This window comes from Plecotus auritus, assembly GCF_963455305.1.
Source record: "Plecotus auritus genome assembly, chromosome: 4".
Lineage (NCBI taxonomy): Eukaryota > Metazoa > Chordata > Mammalia > Chiroptera > Vespertilionidae > Plecotus > Plecotus auritus.
The window spans coordinates 79,331,376-79,356,947 of record NC_137775.1 but is presented as its reverse complement, the minus strand read 5'-3'; the positions used below and the strand labels follow the sequence as shown (position 1 = coordinate 79,356,947).

The 25,572-nt window shown below is 36.4% G+C and overlaps 1 protein-coding gene across 1 annotated transcript in view; it reads right to left on the bottom strand.

Moving 5' to 3' along the window:
• COL21A1 (collagen type XXI alpha 1 chain) overlaps positions 1–25,572 on the bottom strand; it is a 181,204-nt gene that overhangs the window by 35,087 nt on the left and 120,545 nt on the right. The window contains exons 13-17 of the mRNA XM_080664705.1: positions 16,933–16,986; positions 16,392–16,445; positions 15,486–15,539; positions 15,321–15,374; positions 7,980–8,033 (exon numbers count right to left, since the gene is read on the bottom strand). Coding sequence (XP_080520831.1) covers positions 7,980–8,033; positions 15,321–15,374; positions 15,486–15,539; positions 16,392–16,445; positions 16,933–16,986 — 270 coding nt within the window. The remainder of the gene's footprint in view (positions 1–7,979; positions 8,034–15,320; positions 15,375–15,485; positions 15,540–16,391; positions 16,446–16,932; positions 16,987–25,572) is intronic.

The window sequence follows — 25,572 nt, the reverse complement described above, 5'->3', positions numbered from 1 at the left end:
CTTCAAAACAACACCAACGAAAATGATCAATACGATAGGCACAGATTTTCTAAACTTAAAATCCGCAATGTTACTTTATGAAGTTGGTTGATAGTGGTCTGGTTTTACTATGCCAATTAAGTCATTTATAATTGGAAAGAATCAAACAGATCTATGATTATACCTGGTGGGACTTTATTAGTAAATTTATACAGATAATTAGCCAATATTTGCTTTGTAAGGTTAAAGAAAAGATATTATATTTTCAGTCATTACAATGCCAAATGCCATATTTTGGGAGACCGAAAAAAATGTAGATGTTAGTTATAAATTTAGTCACTCCTGTAGATACTCAGACATTTACATTTTTTAAATTTAGATAAAACATACTTCAACATTCATTCAAAGAGTTATTCTCAATTAAGTTTTAAAACCTAAACTTGGAATTAGGAGGAAATTATCACAATAATAAAGACTACTGAATTTTCTAAACTGTTCAATGTGGGTCTCCTTCACCCTAAAAGTGCCATTTGAAATTTTTAGCAGATACCAGGCTGAGGTGGTTCCACTCAACACATACCAAGGATGTGCCACTCCTGGTGCCTGCAAGAGGAGTGGAGGGGAAAGTGTTACAAATTAGACAAAAGACTTTTAAAAGCTTGCCCTACAATTGCAAATCAAATCAGAACAAGGACAGAACTAGTGAGGTTTTTCCCCTCTTACCTTCTCAATCTAAATAAGAAATACAGTCAAGTGGGCAATTAAAGACACCTCCACTTTTCTAGTATAATAAAGTAGATTATTCCACACAGGAAACCACCATAGCAGTTCAACATGAACTTTTCCCAGGAATTTCATGCTTGTTTTTGGTATTTATGCATAACAATGACACCTCAAGTAATCACACCACAGAAAAGGTGATTAAACAAAAGGCCTACTTGTCTCTTAAGTAAATGATGACTTGGCAGGGATCAGCAGTTAACATTACACCATTAACACAAGCATAACATGTGGTTTAGCAAGAATTTAAAAGGCATGAGGAAAGGAAACAACAAACGCCTCCAGAGCCAATGTCCGCAAATACAGTACAATGACCTCCACGTCTTTATTCCTGGAAAAATGATAAAGCAAACATTTCCCTCCTGCCCCCACAAAAAAGATGTAAGACATCCTTAACTGAGAAATATGTGCTCATCTCCATAGATTCAGAAAATGTGGCATTTTCTCTCCTCTTCAGTCATGGAGCTCCAGGGATCTTGGCTCAAACAGTGGAACCCTAGTCCTGCCTACACGTCATCATGAACCATAGGCTCCCTGTGCTCTAACAAGCAAAAGGCTCAGAGTGCCTGAGGAAAACGTTACCCTAAACAGGAGATGTTATCAGGACTGAGGGTCAGGACAAGAATAGCCATGACACAGAGGCAATGGAAACACTGCTACTACAGTAATCTGGTCAACAACAACTGGTCAACGCAGAAGACTGACCAACGTGATAATTGGGCTTAAAAGGTGATTTGACCAAAAGTTAGTATTTCCAGTTATCATTTTATAACTGCTGCTAAATTCAGTGCGCTGCTGCCCTGGACAGCCCTGTCCCTCCACCCACCCTAGGTAAAATCAGAGTAAATTTGTGAGAAGTTAGGAAAACCTAGATCCAACAATTGAGGAGTCTTCAAAATAATCTGTTTTATTCTTTATCCCCTGGCATGAAAATGTAACCTGACAAACTAAACATCTTTTAAAGAGAAAGACAGTGTAAATCACTCAAAATCCAGGCCTTATTTTTTTCAGAATCTATTTCAAAAGCATGCTCACAGGGGGAAATAAAAGCCAGACAAGCAAAAATAGAACATAACAAACATCAGAAACCCAACCTGGGGGAAGACATAGGCAAAGTAACTGAAGTGTGATTATACCATGTTTGCCATGCAGATTCTTTCTTATGCATACACTAGCAGCCTGGTGCACAAAATTCATGCATGGGGGTTGGAGGGAGTCCCTCAGCCCAGCCTGCACCCTCTCGCAATCCGGGACCACTGGCTCCTAACCATTCGCCTGCCCGCCGGCCTGATCACCCCTAACCTTTCTGCCTGCCTGCCTGCCTGCCTGCCTGATCGCCTCTAACTGCTCTCCTCTGCCAGCCTGATCCCCCTAACTGCTCTCCCCTGCTGGCCTGATCGCCCCTAACTACCTCTGCCTTGGCCCCACCACCATGGCTTTGTCTGGAAGGACGTCTGGAAGATGTCCAGTCTAATTAGCATATTACCCTTTTATAAGTATAGATATTCATATTGTATTATATTTTTAAACTGTGGTTTATACACATTATACATTATGCACCAGACATTTCAATCTTTCCAACTTTGTAATAAAGACATGTGGGCTCAAAGTAAAAAAACAGAATGCAAAAATGTAGAAAAAATGCAAAGTGGATAAAAATAAGTTTTTAGAAACAAATGAGAGTTTAACAAAATTGAATATACAGAAAATATTGGTGACTGAGGAGCCCTGCTTTTAACCAAATTGTTGTTGAGACCTATTTATCTATTTTAAGTCCAAATGTTTTTGATTAATACATGAACTATCAAGAGTTTGAGATATGTAGCAGTGTGTAATCACATGCCTTTTTACATAGGTTCATTACATAAATAATTGTTAAGGATTAGAGTAGATGAAAAGCCCCAGTGTACTGGTTTCCTTTGGCTGCTATAAAAAATTACCACAAACTTAGCTTAAAACAACAGGACTTTATTCTCACATAGTTCTAGAGGCCAGAAGTCTGAATGTCCTCTATAGGGGATTGAGCTGCAACCCTGGCCAATTAAGTCATTTATAATTGGAAAGAATCAAACAGATCTATGATTATACCTGGTGGGACTTTATTAGTAAATTTATACAGATAATTAGCCAATATTTGCTTTGTAAGGTTAAAGAAAAGATATTATATTTTCAGTCATTACAATGCCTGAACCAATGTCTGAAGTCAAGGTCTAGACAGGGTTGTACTACCACAGAGGCTCTAGGGGAGAATCCATTCCTCACCACTTCCATCTTTTGGTAACTGCCAACATTTCTTGATTTGTGGCCTCATCATCCCAATCTCAACTACTATGATCTCTTTGCCTCCTCTGAGAAACTTCAGTTTGCTCTTTTTGTCTTTCAACTGATTGGATCAGGCCCACCCAGGTAATCCAGGATAATTTCCCCTTCCCAGATCTTTAATTATATTTGCAAAGACCCTTTATTCAAAGAAGACAACATTTATAGATTTCCAAATTATAACAGGATCCGATATCTTTCTGGGGAAGCAAAGCATTTTGCAATCTATTACACTTAGTATTCACAGTAATTCTTTCAAATTTTCCTTGAATCTGACTCACTATTTCTTACTGGAATGATAGTAGTCCCCATTTTTACATGTCTATTTTAACCACCCAAAGCTTAGTTCTCCTGTTTAAATGCCCTCATTGTTATCTAGATATCTTTCATTTAAAAACATACTAGGATCACCTCTCCTAGCCAAAATTGATTCTGCTTGCTCTATTTCCAGTTTGTTGCTTGGTCTTGTGCCTCCATCTATGTGATAAGATTCTGAGAGTCATCCTTTTACATCTTACCCACATGCAATTGATCCTTGAACACTATTGGTACCATTTAGTTCATTTCAATAATCCCAAGCTCCCCATCCCAACTCTGAATGTTCTGTAGTTGACACTGGAGGTGACAGAGCTCAGCTCGTAGGCTCTGTCCTCGATCTCGGCTCACCTTCTATGCTTTCTCTATTCTGTTGTCAGTGTGATCTTTCTAAAACTTCCTAAATCTGATCACCTTACTCCTCTACCTAAAACCTCTGTATGGCCCCCACCACTGTCAGATTTAAATTCAAATAGCACATGCATATAAGGCCCATCTTGATTTGTAGTCTACCTAACCCCTACAACCTCATCTTGTATTTTTATCCCACCCCCTCCATGTATCCTTAGCAGTTTTCCCAAAGTATCATGATATCTTTTACTTCTATGTTTTGGAACATGCTACAGATACCTGCCTTGCCAGACCAAAGAACCAGCCAACTCCCATCTATATTCGAGAATTCTGCCAAGAAAGCATCTTGTTTAAGAATGAATCTCTAGCCCAGCAGTGTGGCTCAGTGGTTGAGTGTCGACCTATGAACCAGGAGATCACGGTTTGATTCGCTGTCACATGCCAGGGTTGCAGCTCAATCCCCTATAGAGGACATTCAGAAGGCAGCCTATCAATGATTCTCTCTCATCATTAATGTTTTAATCTCTCCCTTTCACTCTGAAATCGATAAAAATGTATATTTCTAAAAATGCATCCCTATACTCTTTAAATAAATGAATTGTATAGTATATGAACTATATCTCCATAATGCTGTTATTTAGAAAATAATGCATTTCTTTCAGTAGCATCCCCAACTTCATTTAGTGTTATACATGTCTTTTACAAATTTGCAAGACCCCTGTTCCCACCTCCATAACATTTATACTATATTGTGACCTAGTGGCTCATCTGACTGCTTAAGGGCAGGGCTGTCACATTAATATTCCCATTCTCCTCCACCGGTATGATGTCTGGCACAAAGCAGACACTCAGCAAATGCTTATTGGATGAATGACTGAAACGCTATAATCCTTTGATGGTTGAAACCAATTATAATAAATCCAGCAGAAGTTAAGTGGGTATAATATGCTACTTAGAAAGCAAGTTACTTTTAGGACTGAATTACTATTAGGACCGACAATACTAGCCTTTAAAATGCAAAGCATAGGCATGTGAATGTAATTGTACTTTAAAATGGTATAATCATTTTCCAGTAAAATACAGCCTTTGTCCTCAAGTTGAATTCAAGGAGTTAGTTCATATTTACCAATCTGCTTACATGGATGAATCATCATCCCACTGCTATAAGCTGTGTTTAATCAGCTTTAAAGCATTTTTTCTAAGAGCTCCTGTCCTTTCAACTTAAGCTCCATTAATTTTCTTGGCTTCCACATTACAGAACAAATAATAGTGTGAACATGTCCTTTTTAGTGGGGTTAAATCTTTCATTATAAATACTTAAGACCAGCACCCACATGCAACAGAAGAGTCTTAAATTTCTTGGTGTCACCAAAATATATAAACTTTCATTTTTCCTCATTTTCAAAGCTTCTCCACAAAGGGTAAAGATCAATCATCACAGGATGATATTTCTAACCATATTTTCATTCATTGTCAAAATAACAGAATAGTTTGTAATGTTAATTGTTTTTAACTGGAAGAGAATAAAGACCAGAAGAATTGTATCCAAGTAATATGAGCAAATTTTAGAGGCTAATCTATTCATTGTTTTTCTAACAGAGTAGGTCTCCTGGCATAGGAGGCCTGACTGTTGCCCCACCATTTACCAGGAAAGAGAGAGAAGTGGGAGAAAAGGGATAAGGAATCCTTTCTTGCCTCTCCTAATCCGGTGGGAAATGAATAAGAGTCTCACTTGGTCACTCCCAGTTTTCTATCTGGTTGGTTAAGGAGGAGAGATTACATCTAAATAACTTCCACTAGCCCACTGCCATCATTCCCTGACCCAATTCCTTGCTTATCAATTTTTTAGAACTTTATAATTTAGGTTTTGTTATCCTTTTACTGTCTATCTCCACGATGAGGTTGTGAGTTTCCATGGGGCAGTCCTGTGTTTCTCTCCTCATTAAACCCAATGCCGTACACATTCCAGGAATGCACTAAATGTTGGGTTGAAATCTGAAGGATCATGCTGCCTGGTATAAAAAATGTATGCTAGGGCAAAAGCTCCAAGTGGGGCAAGTCTTGAACAAAGCAGGACCAGGCAGGGCAGGAGAAAATATAAATTGGTGCCTGCTCCTGGCTGACAGTAAGGAACAGCAAGCAGCCTTAGAAGTGGAAAACATCCCCTCAAGAGCTCCTCATTTTCTACTAGTTTTCTTCTTAGTTTGGTTTTATTAACAGGAACACAGCAGTGCTAATTTCAAAGTAAATATATTCTGTTCGCATGGCATTTTGGTTTACATAGACTCGCTGACCATCTGCGCTGTCACGCTGCTTCTTTGGAAAATGAATCACTAAGGCTTATAAATAACTGACACAAACATTTAGAACACTATTGATGATAATGATAATCTGTCTCTGATATCCACTGTCTCTTCTCTCTTCCCTTTCACCTTCTCACTCACCTGTCTTCCCTTCCCCAACTCCCTTTTTATCTTCACTCACACAAGCATGACATACACACACACACACACACACCCCTTATATTTTTTTCTGAAAACAAAAATATAAATATAGCTAGTCTCATATCCAGTTATCAGTCCTAGAGTTATACTTTAATAATAATGATGGGTCAGACATACTAAACTCACACTATCCCTACTGAATCCTATCCATTTCATTAAAAGCCTAGTTGAGGCCTTATTTGCCTATGACTGGTCTGTCAAAATAGCCAGGTTATTACTATCCTGATTCCTTTTGTTCATTCTGCATATACCAGTATCTCATAACTGCCTCTAAAGCATTACTTTTTATCATGTTATTCTTTTTTTCTTACACCATTTTCAAGGGAAGTGAATAAAGTTTGCTTCCCAGGATCTCCATACTATGATCCTAATCACCTTCCTAACTTTACTTCCCACCACCCAATAAGGACCCTTCACAGGACCTCTTTAAGATCATTTCATTATTGCATAGGGACACCCTTAACCAACCTACCTGTGTGTCTTCACTCGTATTAGTTTTCCCTCTTGTCTTCCTTTCTTTCCCAGTCACCCGTTTGTGACTAAATCTAGCCCTAAATCTAATTTTCAATCACTTCATGAATCAAGATTCCCTTCCTTTACTCCTTCAGCATCTTGAATGAACCCATGCATTTGTGCAGTGGTTTCACAAATTTTTTCACATTTCCTATGTAAGCCTCACAAGAAATCTATAAATCAGGCCATATGAGAAAGCATACTTTTTGAGGAGGAGAAAGGTTTGCAGTGATGTGAAGTGATTTATCCAAACTCACAAAGCTGGAAGGTGGCAGAGACTATCTTCAAGCCCTGGCCTTCATATGCCATGTTAAATCCATATTTGGAATTTACTATAATCTGCCTCAGGTTGGTAATTATTTGCATCCCATTTTTTGCTATTCTCCACAGTAGATTATAAGCTCCTGCTATGTAGAGAAACTTGCCCAGTGCATCAAAATACACAATATGAGAATTCAAGGAATATTTGATTGAATGATTCTAAGAGTAGTTCAATCCCTCACCCCATTGAAGAAGCTTCAGTGATCCCTCTTTCAATCTGATGTCCAATATTAGATTCTGAACCCTTGACTGAACCCTGTGATAAACTACAATAGATAGCCTATTATTTCATTTCTTGAATCAACTCCTCCCAAAACTAAGTGCAAATTCCCTGAAGATCAGTAATTTTGACAAATAAAAGGAAATCAGCTGATATTTAAATGTTGGCCAAGTTGGCCTGGAGCTGTAGGAATAAAAAGTGGAAAAAACTGTATTTCTAAAACTCATCTGAAATTGAGTCATATGGCACACTTGCTACACGTACATGTATCTAGGATTCAGGATCAGTACTTTTTCAATCCTATGTTTCTTAACCTTGATTTTTATTGAATATACGATCCCAGAGAGCATACTACAAGACAATGAGCAAGTGGCAAAGTGACATTGACTAACGGCTCACCAACAAACCATGCTGTTGTGCTAAACACTCTGTGTGGGCACAACTGCTTGTGATTCATACTGCACATAAATTTCCTGCTGGCAAAATTCTCCCTAGTGTGTGAAAGAGGATTAAATATTTCCCTGTTTAAAAGTGTTCCACAAAGAGCTTTGACAGCTTCCAAATCTGGAAGTCACTAAAGAAGGATAGGGCACCTGGGAGGAGAATTTAAATAGTTGATAGACTTCATGGCAGGGAAAGAGCCTCATCCCTTAGAACTGAGTTGAAAAGGTACTCACAGGCTCTCCCCGTGGTCCATCCTGCCCTGGAGCACCTGGAGGGCCTGCTTCTCCCTGTTAGCAGTAAGAGGAAATAAAGAATTCCATTTTCATCATGCTTACAAAATAACTGTATGTATATTACATATTAAAGCATATTAGACACAAACAAAAAAAGAAAAATTACTTCTAGATGATTGATATTAACTTTTCCTGGAATCAAATAACTCATTCTGCGATTCATAAAGTGACTATATAAATAGCAAATCTATATATGACAGTGGGTGGTTAAGTTATAAAATAATTATGTACTGTGTACTCATGAGGCTAGGATAGTATTCTTATCTTCCAAGTAAATGTGATCAAAGTTTACATCAATCCTTTTAATAATTATTTTTATTTTCACTTTAAAATTGATTATCCTATTGGATTTAATTTCACCTTGGCTCCCAAGAGTTGCATTCTTTATAATCTACAGCAGCGATTCTCAAATTTTAGCTTCATCAGAACCACCTGGAGGGTTTGTTAGTCTGCAGATCCGAGAGTTTCTGATTCTATAGGTCTGTAGTGGATCCCAATAACTTACATTTCTAACAGGTTTCCAGGAGGTGTTGTTACTGCTGGTCTTGGGACCACACTTTGAGAACCACTGCCCTAGCCTAGATCTCAAGACAGAGACTTACACACACTTTCTGCTCTTACAAGTCACTCTATCTGTGATCTACAATGACATTACACAGCTTTACACTTGGCACTGAATTTACAATGGCCCGGTTGTTGAACAGGTGTCTTGTTTATGTAGGTGTTATTTTCCTGACTTGCACATTCTTTAAAGGCAGAAAACACATGAGATTTCCTTAATTACCCACAATATTTAGAATAGTGTTGAACAGAATGTAAGGCTATATATGAGACTGTATGTCCCCTTCTTTACAAATACTGAGGCATCTCAAGGAAGAGGGAATGGCCTATTTATTCTTAAATGCTCAATTTCAAACAGATAAATAAAATGGAAAAAACTTTTGTGGAGAGAGCTATAGCATTTGTAGTTGGAAGAGTATGCATGTTAGTTATGATGAGAGTCAATAATCTTTACCTAGGAGTGTTCTCTTCATTCTCTTAATGATGTTTCATTGGGAGATGAAATGATGATTTCTGACTGGCCATTTTCCTTAACATAATCAAATGCAGTACACAACTAACCTGTAAAATTCAGTTTTGTAACCAGAAGTTAGCCTGATCACTTCATTACTTTCATGACCTGGAGAACTGGATACATGCACACCAATTTGTTTGGCTGGTGGAAAATGGCATAGAGCATGCCTTTACCTCTAAGTTATCATTTCCCTATCTTATTAACTTCTTTCTTGATAAAAATAAATAAATAAATAAATGAGAAAATGTCACATTAAACATTATTCCTCAACCCAATTTCTACAGCTAATGTCAAAGATGATTTATTCCACAACAAACCAGCTATTTTTAAGAAGGCAATTTAACCAAGAACAGACATATGAAACATGCATTACATGGGTATCACCTTTCATGCCGTGGTCCTTTCCCACACAAAAATAAAAGGATGGAGAGTAATTTAGTTTGTGACCATGGCAAGCTTCAAAATCAGGTGAAAGATGTGTGACCATTATGATATAATTTAATTTTGAGGGATATCCTTACTTTGCTATTAAACTTTATTTTGACTTTGATCTTGCTGCATGGTTTATTCTTCATATGTAAACAAATCTCTAGTGTGCCAGAGGTTATTCTGAAGCTATAAGGCTGGGAAGCATCTCCTGGCTGACCAAACAAACAGACATGAAGTTCAGACAGCATAATGTATGGACAGGATCACACAAACTAGCCCTGGAATTCTAGTTCTGCCATGTAACTGGCTGCACTTTCCAGACAATTCTTTAAGCTCTCTTAATCTGATCTTAATAATGTCTAAATGACATTAACATTCCCAATTTCATAGGTCTTTTCTTTAAATAAAAAATTAGAGTCTTGCCCTGGTTGGTGTTGCTCAATTGTTTGGGCATTGTCCTGGGCACCGAGAGGTCATTGGCTCGATTCCCAGTCAGGGCACATGCCTGGTTGCAGGCTTGATTCCCAGTGGGGGGCGTGTAGGAGGTGGCTCTCTCATAGATGTTTCTCTCTCTCTTCCCGCCCTCTCTCTAAAAATCAATAAAAACATATGGTAAAAAAAATAAGAATTTTTGTGAAAGTGGCTTGCATAGATCTAAGCACAGAAGGAAAGGTCCATAAAAGTTAGCTACTCCACTGAGACCAAAATGGTTGGGGTTTTCACAGTCCATTACTTTTATGATTCATTTTAGGATTTAAATGTTTTATATTTGTACTCCTGTGGTTTGGCAATATAATTTAGGCAAAATGAGTATTTTAAAAATAAGGTTGGCATTTTAATCTAGCTTAAAATGCATAAAAAATGGTAAAATCAATAATTTAATCATTCCCTATATTTGGAAAATATTTGGCTATAATTTTTTAAAACAATTTGGTAAAAGAAATTTTCATTAGTTATTAAATTATGGCTATAAAACAATGTACAAATTATCTCATTTCTCCATTCTTTAGTTTCCTCAACTGTAAAAGGGTAAAATTTTTTCACTTACAATTCATAATGATTTCTGATATTAATGAGTAAATGCATATAAAGTGCTGGGGAAAGAGCCAGTCATGTAGTAAGTATCCAATAAACTATGTCCTTTATTATAATCTGTCCTTTTCTGTGTTTGCGTCTTTTCAAATCAATATTAAATGCCATGTTTCAGTATTTCAATTGCTCCCTAATTAAATTCTTACCCCTTTACCTCACTGTTCATATGCTTCACTTGCTTATGCAAACCCCAGGCCTGACCGAAATCAAACTGAAAGCCTCTTCAGACCCATGATTGGGCTTCTAATTATAGACATGGGAGGGAAGAAATAGTACAATAGTCACACAGATTGTAACTTCCAGCTTCAACTAGACTTCAATGCAGCTTCTATATTTATTTCCTTGATCTCCTCTCTGCCATAGTTTCCACACAAATATATAAAAAGTTATCCAATCAACAAAAATTGCCTTTCTGTCCCATCTTTCAATAGGTGATAACTCCCACTTTTTTTTTAAGAAAACAAGTCAAACATCTTGCCACCAAACCAATACACTTACCTGCCTTTGCATTTTTTACAGTGAAATCATTGTCCCTAATACATCTAAGATAATCTTCCAACTCTGTTCAATATCCCATTCACTTCCCATTCTGAATAAGATGGAGTTCTAACCTAGATCTAACTACTTGCTGGCCTTCTACTCTTGGATGTGCCACAAGACTCTTAAATGAACACATTATACTTCAAACCTCTCCACCCCCTCAACAGAAGATACAGTAAACACTTTCCAGTAAACAATTCCATTGTTTAATGTAATTTGTAACTTCACTATACATAAAAAAGGAGATACTCTAAGAAGCCTAGCAAGCCACTCAAACTTTTACATCCTGCCTACTATTGCAAGTCTAAATATATATGACATTTCAAATTGCAAAGAATTGGCAGACAATACCCAAACAAAACTACTGAAAGAGAAAATATAAAATGAAAATCAAAACTTTTCAGTAAGTTTCCCTCACATAAAAATAAACACAAAGCAGAAGAAAATTGTAAAAAAGTGCTGCAGCCTAGATTAACATTATACAAGCATTTTCAGATGTTAAAAAAAGGAATATACAAAATAAGAATTAAATTAATTCAAGAAATAAATTGAAAAGACAAAATCATCTTGGATATATATGATTACTAGAAACCAAAGGGAAATAGATTTAATTTTAAATTTGAAAAGGCACTGAGGAGAGTCCCAGCTGGGTAGCTCAGTTGGTTGGAGCATCGTTCCATACACCAAAAAGGTTGTGGTTTTGATTCCAGGTCAGGGCACATACCCAGGTTGAAGGTTGATCCCAGATCAGGGCATGTACAGGAGGCAACTGATTGATGTTTCTCTCGCTCTCCTCCCACTTCCTCTCTCTCTAAAATCAATAGAAACATAACTTCAGGTGAGAATTTTTTTTAAAAAAGGCATCAAGGGGAAACTAAACATAGCCCATAAAAATAAAAATTTTAAAAAGATAAAAATGATGAGAAACTGAGAAAGACAGAAGACAGCCAAAGAAGTCTCAACACACCTATAAACCAAAGCAATGTAAAAAAAAAAAAAAAAAAATGTTCTATTTAAAACTAAAATGCAAGAGAACATTCCAGAATGAAAAGAAACACTGAATCTACTTATTAAAAGTATTTTGGAATACCTGAAATTCTTAATTCTGATACATAAATTATGCTATTGGACTTTGAACATTAAGTTAAAAATTACAAAATAAAAAACTCTCTGAGCTTCCATACAAAAACACAAAGCCACTTACAAAGGGAAGACATTTAGGCTGGCATCAGTAATCTACATGACAGTAGTGGAGCAACATTTCCAAGAAATCCAAGGAAAAAAGGTGAGATAAGGGTTTTATAATAGCTAGCCAAGTTGTCATTCAAGTAATAAGAATATAGAAGAATATGTTACAATATAAGAATTTAGATAATACTGTATTTGCAAGCCCTATATAAGGAATACAGTCATAGAGGAGAATTTTCATCAGACTTAAGTTATGACGATGAAATAATGGTCAAGGAACTGGTGATGAACACTAAATATATTTAACTGCTGATCTAAAAGAAAGGTGAGCAAAGACTAGAAAATAGTTTCTAAGTATTATATGATGTGAGAAAGTAGAAGTGATATAATTAAACAAATAAGGAGAATGGAAAGGGGAAAGTAGAGTAAGTTCATTAATTGTAACATAGATAACATGGTTATCATTTAAAGTTAACAAAACAAAGATTAGATGGCTAAGTAAGGTAAAGGGGGACTAAGGGAATTCTGAAGTGTTTATATACTACAAAGGCATTAGTATAAAGACCATTCGTAGTTAATACTGCTATATGATATATCTGAAAGTTATTAAGACAATAAATCCTAAAAGTTCTCATCACAAGAAAAAAATTTTTTCTTTATCTTTTTTATATCTATATGATAGATATTAACTAGCCTTACTGTGGTGATCATTCACAATCCTATCTAATAAAAGAGTAATATGCAAATTGACTGCACCTCTGCTACACCCACAAGCCATGCCCATCAGCCAATCAGGAGCAAGTAGGCAAATTAACCCAACCAAGATGGTTGTGGCCACGGAGAGAACATGAGGCTTGGGTTTCCTCAGCGATGGAGGAAGCCAAGCTTTCCACCTGCCATCGCCTGCCTTGGCCTCCACTTAAGGCTACAAAGTTTCAATTATAGAAGATAAATAAATCCCAACAAAAATGGCTGTGGCCACGGAGCAAGCTCAAGGCTACAAAGTTTTAATTATAGAAGATAAATAAATCCCAGATACCAGGGCCTCTGCTTGGGTCGCTGGGGGGTGTGGCTGGCCTGCAAACCACCACAGGCCCCTCGCCCAGGCCGCCCCATGCCCCAAGGGAACCCCCACCCTGATCTGGGACACCCTTCAGGGCAAACCAGCCAGCCCCCACCCATGCACAAGGCCTCTATCCTATCTAATCCTATATAATAAAAGAATAATATGCAAATTGACCATCACTCCAACATACAAGATGGCTGCCCCCATGTGGTCAAAGATCCTGCCCCCATGTGGACACAAGATGGCCACCACAAGATGGCCAGCAGGGGAGGGCAGTTGGGAGGGACCAGGCCTGCAAGGGAGGGCAGTTGGGGGTGATCAAGCCTGCAGGGGAGGGCAGTTAGGGGTGACCAGGATGGCAGAAGAGGGAATTTGGTGGCGACCGGGCCTGCAGGGAAGGGCAGTTGGGGGGACCCAGGCCTGCAGGGGAGGGCAGTTAGGGGCAAACAGGCTGGCAGGGGAGCAGTTAGGTATAAATCAGGCTGGCACGGGAGTGGTTAGGGGGTGATCAGGCTGGCAGGCAGAAGTGGTTAGGGGCAATCAGGAAGGCAGGCTGGTGAGCAGTTGGGAGTCAGCAGTCCTGGATTATGAGAGGGATGTCCAACTGCCCTAAAGCAGAGCAGTAGTTGCCTAGTGCCAAAGGGTAGGGTTAGTAATTAACTGCAAAGGAGAATAAGAGAACTCTTTGGGGTTACAAAAATTCTAAAACTTGAATTTGGTGGTAGTTATACAAAATGAGTAAATTTTATTTCTACATAAATTTTACTTCAATAAAGCTATAAAAATGACACTATTTACAATAGCATCAACAATATTATACACTTGAGAAAACTAAAAAAATACATGCTACACCTTTATAAAGGAAACTATTAAAAATTTTAGAAACATTTAAATAGGAACTAGATAAATTAGAAATATACCATAGATAAAATAAACACAAACACATACATGGCTATTTTCCCTTTTCTAACCATGTGATCAAATTTAGTATTACCAATAACAGGACAGATATTATGTGCCTCCTACTGGAATGTAATAGAAAGCATAAATTATCACATATTGTATTGTCAAAACGTTTATCCTGAATGCAATCATAAATATAACATTCAGACAATTTCTTTAATATTGATATAATAATGAAAATGGGTCACCTTTAGATTAAAAGAGTAAAAAGTCATGTCATCTGTGATAGGTAATTTTATGTGTCAACAAAATAAGGTTATGTATTAATATTATGTGACTAGGCAATAGTGCCCAGATATTTGGTCAAATACCAGTCTAGATAGTTCTCTGAAGGAGTTTTTAAAGATAGGATTAATGTTTAATCAGTAAACTCTGAGTAAAACAGATAACCCTTCATAATGTGGGTGGGACTTATCCAATGGGCTGAAGGACTTCAGTATAGGCAAATCCAGAGAGACAGAAAGTAGGTTAGAGGTTGTATAGGCCTGGAAATGGAGGAATAACAGCTTGGGTAGAAATAGGGAGTGACTGCTAATGGGTATAGGATTTCTTTTTGAGGTGATGAAAATGTTTCAAAATTAGACTCTAGTGATGATTGCATAACTGAAAATATACTAAAAAACATTCAATTGTTCTGAAACCTGAAACTATTAGGAGACAGAGCTAAGAACTTAAGCCTCTAACCAACCAACCAAACCCATCAAAATGGCTTTTCAAAGATATCAACCTTTTAATATCCTAAAATTTTATTTCTAACAATAAGAATTCACTAGAGTCAAAAGTAATGTAGTATCATTTTTAAATTACAGTAAAATAACTTTTAGCTCATTAAGTTTACACCAGTGTCATATGAGAAGTCAAATATTGGTACATTTTTCTAATGTACATTCATAAATTACGTAAGTTGTTTTGTTCTTTATGTAAATACCTTATAACCAGGACTACCCATTAATCCATCCTTTCCATGTCGTCCTGGTTCTCCCTGAAAAATACATTTATTTTAATATATTTTGCAACAATTTTTAAGGAAATATACTATCAAATAATTTTTATTCAAAGCAAAATATGCAAGAACTTTTTCTTTCACACTCACAGCACGTCCAGGAAGGCCAGGAAAACCAGCATTTCCCTTTTCACCTTTTGCACCCTGCATTAAAAAGAGAACACTTAAAAAACAATCCTAACAATACTCTCTTAAACTTCCAACTCAAACTTAAGTAGGAAAGTAAGTTCACCTCATTATGGAATGACAGAATTCATGGAACTACCGTTTGTGCTGGCTTTGCAGCTTATTGGTGGAGTATTATTTTATCAGGCCAGTGGACAAAACATAAGACATTGAAAATATTGATGGATGCAGAATTATTACAAGCATCGAAACACAGAAGCCACATCTTGGAAAAATTAAAAAGGCGATGAGTATTTTATTTTTTTATTTTTAAATATATTTTTATTGATTTCAGAGAGGAAGGGAGAGGGAGAGAGAGATAGAAACATCAATAATGAGAGAGAATCATTGATTGGCTGCCTCCTGCAGGACCCACACTGGGGAATGAGCCTGCAACCGGGGAATGTGCCCTGACCGGGAACCAAACCATGACTTCCTGGTTCATAGGTCAACGCTCAACCACTGAGCCACACCGGTAGGGCAGCAATGAGTATTTTAAATATACAAAGAATATAATCTTCCTTCAATGTAAAGAAATAGGAAGGCCCATAAATCAATTGTCAATGGACATGCAGCTACCACTCCCAAGGAATCTCTCCCTGTAATTATTTTAAAAGTTCAAAATGATGAGTAAGACAATGTATTCTCATAGAATATCATGCAAAATAATCACCAGTTATTATTTCATTTACTCATTGTTTTTAATAAATCCCCTGAGAAATATGAATAAAACTAATTGCTATAATGGTGGGCTGGGACCAAATTCAAGTTTTCTATTTCCATTATGTTGAAAGTTCAAAATGGATACTTTGTTTTGTGATCCATACTTCCCTTTTTGCCATAAAATCCAGGTGATCCTTTATCTCCTTTGGGGCCCATTTCACCCTAGAAGACAAAATACAAATATTGAATTTTAGAGATATATGAATATTTTCCTCAGAGATTAAAGAAAAAGCAATACCAATCATAAACAAAAGAATTTAATATGCCAACATCAAAATAAAATAGAAATAAAATATTTTAAACTTTGCTTACAAATGTTGTAGTCTCCAGGCTTTATAAAGAAAAACAAGGAGAAATAAGGACAGTTCATACTATAACAGGGCCTACAGTGTAGGACTTACAGTTAACAAAATTTCTATATAGTAAAGCTCATAAATTTTAAACACTTCAATATTTATGACTGGAAATTTTAAAGAATGTTGGAAAATCCTTATGTGAACTATATTAATCTTAACTTAATCATTTATTTTAACATGATAAATAAATGCTTTATATATGAGCATTTATTTATAACGCATTTGTGATATAAAGCTTGAAATCTGAAACAATATATGGCATTGCTGAATTTAAAAAGACCAGATTCCTTCACCTTTGATCCTGGCATTCCATGAAGCCCAGGAAAACCAGGAAGTCCACGGTCACCCTGAAAATAAAACTGAAATTAATGAAAGAAAATACATTTCAGCCTAAAAAATAACAGCATATATTTTTCAACATTATTCTTTTCAAAATCCATTGAAAATAAAACTGTGAATAGTTAAATGTATATCTACATTAAAGCCCTCTATCTTTGAAAGATTAATGTTCATTTATCCTGTAATCCAATCCCCACCTTGATTTCTCCCACTTGCATGCAATCTTCCTTATGTTCCCTTCTTAATTTCAAATGCATAAAAGAAGCTGCAAAACTGTTACAGTAGGAGCATTTGAGATCTTGTTCTCTGGCATGTGTCATCAGTTTGGCTCAAATAAACTATTATAAAAATTTGCTACAGGATTGGATGTTTCTTAAATTAACAAATCTATTCACCTTTTACCATCCTATATAATAAAAGGCTAATATTCAAATTGTCCCCTTGACTGGGAGTTCGATCAGAGGGCAGGGCTGGCCACCCAACTGCCTGCAGCCCCTCCCCCTGGCGGGCCTCATCCTCGATCGGTCCCCCCACCTCGATTGGGGTGGGCCAGCCAGACCCCACCCATGCATGAATTCATGCAGCAGGCCTCTATAAAATATATTTGTATCTGGGCACATAGCTGCCCAACTAAAGACTATAATTCCTAATCTCCTTTACAGTTAGTCACAGCCATGTGACTAAATTCTTGCTAATAGAATGTGTATAGCACTATGATATGCAACTTCCACATCATTGATTAAAAGGAAACTATTGCTATGACTTTTCTTTCATTCTTCCCATCAGATTAGAATGCATATATGATAGTGACTAGTGATATAGTGACTAGTGATATTCATTCAGGGGCTCATGTTTTTCCCTCTTTTTGTTCTAATCTCTCTTAGCATGTTTTCTTGACTATGTAGAAGAAAACATGCTAAGAGAGATTAGAACAAAAAGAGGGAAAAACATGAGCCCCTGAATGAATTCTTAGACAATGAAATACATAAAAAATATTTTTCTCATTTATGCCACTGCATTTTGAAATTTGGAGAGGGATCTATTTTTTTCAGTATAAACAGGAATAGAATTTTTTTAAAAATCTATTTTATTATTATTTATTTATTTATTTTAGAGAGAGAAAGAGAGTTTACCCTTGACTAATTTTTCACTAGAGATTAAAAACAATCTGGAGTATGTGTGTGTGCGTATATGTGTTTGTGTGTCAGAGGGAGAAAAGACCCACTAAAAGCCCATACATTCTAGAGTTTGTCAACATAAGAAATATTTTTTATGAGTTTATTTAAGCCAAGCTGACAACACACCAGGACTCAAGATCTCAAATGCTCCAGAAAAAATGATAGTTTTGCAGTTGCTTTTGTACATTTGGAATTAGGAGGTAAAGTAAGGAAAATTGTATAAAGTTGGGAAAAAGCAAGGTACAAGTTAGTTAATAATACCATGTGTTCCCATAAGGGTGGTCATGACACCCAGGGGTCTAAAAAGGAGAGTTACTCTGGCATTTCAAAGGTATGTTAACCAGATGCACAAGAACAGTGGTCGGCAAACTGCGGCTCGTGAGCCACATGCAGCTTGCAAGCCGCGGTTTGCAGCTCTGTTGACTAATGTGTTTGCTGACCACTGCATAAGAACAATGGACAGGACTTGCTTAAGGCAAAGATAAACCTTTTAACAGGGTTGGGGCTTGATTTCCACCATGATCTACACAGTTAGGAATCTGAGATCAGATCACCCTATGAGGTTATTTTGGTCAGACTTATTACCAGACTAGAGGCCCAGTGCATGAAATTCGTGCACTTAGAGGGGGAGGTCCCTCAGCCCGGCCTGCACCCTCTCAGAGTCCAGGACCCCTCAGGGGATGTCCACCAGCTGGCTTAGGCCAGGAGATTGGGCCTAAGGCAGCTGTCAGACATCCCTCTTGCAGTCCGGGACCCCTCGCTCCTTACTGCCTGCCTACAGCAGAGGCGGGAGAGGCTCCTGCCACCACTGCTGTGCTCACCAGCCATGAGCCTGGCTTCTGGCTGAGCGGTGCGCTCTCTGTGGGAGCGCACTGACCACCAGGGGGCAGCTCCTGCATTGAGCATCTGCCCCCTGGTGGTCAGTGCGCGTCATAGCAACCGGTTGTTCCACTGGTCAGTTAATTTGCATATTAGGGTTTTATTATATACGTTTCCCTTTTTCATCCACAACCTTGTATCCCCAAAACTCAGCAACTTAGCCAAACAGGATAAAAGAAAGACAAAAGAATTTAAGGAGCCACCAAGGGACACAAGAAAACTGGATGATTTTCTTTCTCTATCATGTAGACTCCTAATACAAGAACCAAAACTACCTTTTGAATATATTTTTTCATTTTGCTTGGAACAGGGGGGAATGGTAAAAGTTGTTAGAGAAAAAGCAGACCAGTAACACTTTTAACAATAAAGATTTTTTTTAAGTCTCTAGAGAGAGAAAAGAGATTGAAGAGAACAACTGAAGGTAACTCTTCAGAGGGCTGATATGAGATAACCAGGTTAGATTAAGATCCACTTGATAAAATGGAATTTAGCTGGGCATTAAATACTTGATAAAACTACAGAAGGGGCAAACCAGGATTTCCTATTAAGACTAAACAAAGTCCCAGCTAAGCCTTCTATTCTCTGCTTAGGAGTTATAGGAGACATAATGTTCAAACTTTAATTTCCTGGAAATGTCAAACAACGCTCAGATGAAGTGAGGAGTCCAGGAGCATATTCATCAGCATTGGGACAAAAAAATATAAAATATGTACCTTCATGTACATAAGCAAGATTTTTAGTAAAATAAAAAGGCATGGCAGCCACATTAACATCCAGCATTTAAGGGGGCTGGGGAGAGAAAAGGGAGCAGAGAAACTTAATGGACAAAATGGTTGGGAATATTGAGATAGTATCTACAAAATATAAAACACGAGAAAGTGTGATCCAAACACATTATACTCAGCCAAGTTCTGGTCAAGGTTTAAAGGTAATTAGTAGCAAACGTGGTAAAGTTAAGCCAAAATTTATCCACAATGGGCATGTAATGTGAAAGACATAAATGCTCTTGTGTTGGCCACTGAGTCACTGGGTCATCTGTTACTGCAGTACAGCTTAGCCTAAATTAACTAATATAAAAAATTGGTATCGTAGAAAGAGGAGGCTGCCAAAACATCAATATTAAAAAATATATATGGCACTATTTATGGAGTTATGTAGTGAGCAGTGAAAAACAGTTATTGGAAGTTGGAAAAATATTCATGTAATGCTATGGTGAATATTTTATTTAAAATTTTCTTATAATAACTTGAAAAGGCAAATAATGCATCAAATGAACTTGTAGCTAGAGTAAAGAACTGAGAAAAAAATGTTAGTATCATGAATTGACTGATATTGGCTTAATTTAACAAGGTACTATAAGAAATGAAAAAAAATTGGCCAGTTTGCAAGTAGTAAGTAAAATAGACCACATCCAAAAGTACTGAGATTAAAAGATGCAACTTTTTCATTTCTAACAGATAAAGAAGTTCAATTAAAACGCAACCTCTGTGAAAGACCAAATCAAGTGTATGAGTATAAGTAACATTCTTAAATTTTCTATATTAATTAAGGTGGATCCACCAATAAGTCCTTTCAAGCAGGACATAATGCCTAGAAAAAGAAAAAAAAAAAAAAGAAGCTAAGGATGGTCCTAGCAGGTTTGGCTCAGCGGATTGGAGAGTAGGCCTGCAGACTGAAGGGTCCTAGGTTCGATTCCAGTCAAGGGCATATGCCCGCGTTGCAGGCTTGATCCCCAGTGTGGGGTGTGCAGAAGGCAGCCAGTCAATGATTCTCTCTCATTGGTGTTTCTGTCTCTCTCTCATATTAAAGAAGCGAAGGATGTAGGGAATGTCTGATAAATTCAAGTCTATTACTAATTATTAATAATTAATGTAGAGAGGACCACAACTAATATAGGATTGTATGTTTGTGTTGTTGTTTTTTTGTTTTTGTTTTTTAATCCTTACTGGAGGATACTTTTCCATTGGTTTTTAGAGAGAGTAGAAGGGAGGGGGGGAGAGAGTGAAACATCAATGTGAGAGGGACATATCAATTGGTTGCCTCCCCCATGCGTAAGAATTAAGCCTGCAACTGAGGCATATACCATTGACCAGAATCAAACCCAGGACCCTTCAGTCCTCAGGATGGCATTCTATCTACTGAGCCAAACCAGCTAGGGCAAAATAGGATTGTAGATGCTGGTACTGGCTGGAATAAAAAATCAAAGGTACAAAATTAAAAATATATGTATGCCGTTTAGATAGAGTTATACTACCTAAAGAGCCACAAACATGGACTAAAAGTGACTGTGACTATTTGAAAGTTAAAAAGTAAAGTTGCATAGTCTCACCACTATTTTTAATGTTTTTATAGCCAGTTTTCACTAGCCAATGAATTTTGACAAAATATAGAAAGAAGGTAAAAACTAGAAGGGAAAAAAAAAAACAAATTATCTTTATTGATGATTATACATTTATTATGTCTAATACCCTACAAAAATATAAAGAAAAAATAGTTAATTGTTTAAAAATTAATAAAAGCAATCTTTTATATATAACAATAATCAATATGAAAATATATTTAAGTAAAAATCCCATTTTTAGTAGGAAATAAAAGAAGTAAAAGTTCCTAGATATAAAACTTAGGTAATGTTGAGGACCAATACAAAAAAAACATTAATATTATTCCATTGAGATTCAAGATTAAATAAAAAGATAAATCATAATTTTGAACAGGAAAACTCAGTATTGAGATTACATCAATGTTTATAAAGTTTATTCATAAATTCAAAGGAATCCTAATTAAAATATGAATAAGAAATTCTAAAAAATTAAAGAAAAGATACTGAACTTTATCTGGAAAAATAAGCCTGCAAGAATAGCCAGGAAAATTTTAATTGTAGAAGGACTGGCCCTGCCAATATTAAATCACATTATAAAGTAACAATAATTAAAAACAACTTGGCACTAGAGAAGATATAGACAGATGAGTGAAACACAATGGAAAGCCTCAAACACCAGACCCCAATTAAAATGGAAATTCAGTGATAATGGTTTTTCAAATAAATAGAGTTAAAAAGTGATATTCCATATACATTGTTGAGACAGCTGGCTAACCATTTAGGAAAATAGAGGGGGTAAATATGAATGCTCATTAACTTTGCTGCAAATATAAAAAATTTAAAGGTAAAATATAAAATAATAAGATTCTAAATTAAAATCATGGGTAATTATGTTAAAAAATGTAAGAATGTAAAACCTTCCTATACAGAAACAAACAAGATAAATAAAAAGAAAAATAACTATACTAGTATATATGAAAACATTTAAATTTTCTGTTGGGCTAAAAATTTTAAAAACAAGTCAAAACACATAATATAAACCAGCAAAAATATTTCACACAATTTGTGAAATGCATATAAAATCTATTTCTGAAAAGATGACCAGCCCAGTAGGTGGGGGGAAGAGATATGAATAAAAAGTGAGTTACAGAGAAATAACAAAATGTCCAAAAATCACATGACACAGTACTTTACCCACTAATAAATAAATGCAAATTAAATCAGTGGCATTTTCCATTGATAGTGGTGAAATTAGAAACTTTAAGGAAACTCAGTGCTGATAAGAGTGAGACAAAAGATATTTTCACATTCTTGTTAGAAGAATACAAACTTTCTGGATACTAAATAGGCAATTGTGGCAAAGTTTAATTATGAATTTAACCTTATGATCCTATAATCAATTCATGTCTGGGAAATTTCCCTATGAATATAATCAGAAACACTTACTGAGAAATATACATAAAAGATGTTTATTACTGTCTTGTTGAAAACACACACACACACACACACACACACACATATGGGATAATTAATAAAGAACCACAGAGTCCCTACGTTAGCGATTTCTTAAATTGGATAAAACCGGTTCCTATAGTGTGTAGCTGTGATTAAATTTCTGTATACAGTTTCTTTTATTAAGTCTTTTTGAAATTTCATCTTTCCTCTAAACTGGGAAAATTTATTCAACTCCCTTCTTTGACACTTAACACTGACTGTCTTAAAACACAGTTACGTTGTATGTGTTCTGTGCTTTATAATCCCAACCTTGTTAATGATTCACTCCTATTTTTTCTTAGTAGATATGACCACCTTTTATCAATATCCAGATTCTCTCTACTCCCAAGTACAGGAAAAAAATCACACTTGCCTGACTATTGAAATTGGTGTGATTTACAAAATTTTTGCTATGGTTAATCAAAGATGAATGGGAGAGGTTTAAGAGCCACTGTATGATTCTCCATGTACCTGCTACTATACTTATAATCCAAATGGTGAAACTTCTATTACCCTGAGCCTCCATATGAGGACAATGGGGGAACCCTCACTGCTGCTAATTAATATGTAGTTTGATGAATAATGAACTTTTTTTTTGTTTTAAGCCACGGGCATTTGGGATTTATTTGTTATTGCAGCATAACCTACTCTATCCTAGCTGATACCTTGCTTGTGATTAATGGTAATTTGCTGAATATACAAAATATTTTCATTTTCTAAAGTATGGTAAACAGTCAAGTCCTCCAAGAAAATTTTAATAAAACAAGTGTTCTGAGGATTCACACTCTTATTTCCATCCAAGTTTACAAGAGATTAGAATCAAAGAGAATTCAAGATTTACAGTAAGATGGTTTCATTTCCATAGCTTTCATGACATGAAGAGGCTGTCCATCTCATACATTAATCTACAGCTATAGTTTCTAAAGTCAGGTCCAGATTATTTATTTCCGTAGTAAAAGAATATGAAAAGTAATATTTTTAAACCTCTTATTCTTTTAAGGTTTCTCAGTGTGTTTATTTATTTTTAAAGGACATAATGCTTTGTACAGTAGCATAGGCATATTACTCATACATATACCTAGGGCTACATACCCAAAAGTCTTTTACTGCAAAGAGCGTGCTATTTAAAGTCCGGTGATCTGTGGCCTAGAGTGAACTATCCCTCATCCCTTAAGAGAAATGTAGACAATGAAACTGTCTCATGGCACAATCTGCACATTGTCCAGCCCCCTCCTACTATCTACTTAGCTACTGCCAGGCATTCAGGGATTCTTCTCACAGTGCAGGCAACAGCGTGAAAGTGGAGAGAACCACACTGCTACAAACTGTTCTGGCCAAAGCAGGAAAAATGGTGAAAAGAAAGCCACCTTGAAATCAAGACATTTTATTTCAGCTCCTTGATCCTTGAATAATTTCAGACAAATGATTTAAGTTTTTCACTTCTCAGTTTTCTAGACTGTAAAATAGGAAAGACTTAACTTCACAGTTAATGTAAAAATAGGCATAGCATGACTTATTTTACTAACTGCATCTGACTTTTGTTGAGGATTTCATGTGGTAAAAAAATATGACTAAAACTGATGCAAAATATGTCTAAAAATAAAACAGAAAAATGTACATACAACAGTAAAAGCCTCTAAAAGCACCTAATACATCAAAAGCTTTACATATTTTGGTTGTTTTTTTTCTCCTCTCAGTTAAGAAGAAATGCTGTCTTACTCAGGCTCATGCAAAAATGACTTTCTGGGAACTGTTCAAATCTACTCAAATGTTCCTCTAACACAAGGATGGGCATTTCCCTGGGGTTTGGTGATCACCATTGGACTACTCAGGCCTAGAAAAAAAGTAGATTCCTGAGCTCCTACTACAGGGTCACTGCCATAGTTTATCAATGACCATAGAACAGAGTATGCCCAAAGTGAAGATGAGAAGTCAAGTTTAGAACCAAGAAAATATGAATAACGCTGTAAAAATTCAATAAAAGTTGTAAGTTTCCCAATGATGCCAATAGAGGAAAGTTAAACAGGACAGAACGAGGCATAGCAGCCAATAAAAGAGGCAGGACATGGAATTACTGGTTCTTCATAATAAACTGAGATGATGAATCCATTTTAGATCCTTAAAATCAAAGGTTTGAAAGATCAGAAAAGTACCCAAAGAAGTACTGAAAACCTGAGCACACCTAGTTCAACACCATCTGTACAGGAGGGACTCCCACCCTGACTTCAGAGACTATTTAGGGAGGCACAGCTAGCACTGCTTTGGAAGAGCCTCTGATGAAAGAATGTAGGAAAGAAGAAAATGTGGTAACACCTCTTCAATAAAGAGTAAAGAAAGTTTTTCAGAAAGTCCGGGCTGTAATAACAATTCCATGGATTCTCCATATCCAGATAAAGCATAATATTGTTTTAGAAAGCAGAGTATGTATATGTGTGTATATGTCTTTATTTAATAATATTTTGATTATTTAGCATATTAATTATAACATTAATTATATCAACACATTAATCATTACTATACTTATCACCAATAGTACATTTATATATTTGCTACATAAGTTTATATTCCTACTAGAGGCCCAGTGCACGAAATTCGTGCATGGGTCGTGGGTGTGTCAGCCCGGCCTGCACCCTCTCCAATTCCTCATCCCTTAAGAGAAATGGATCCCTCTCAGAGTCCAGAACAACTGGCTCCTAACTGCTTACCTGCCTGCCTGCCTGATG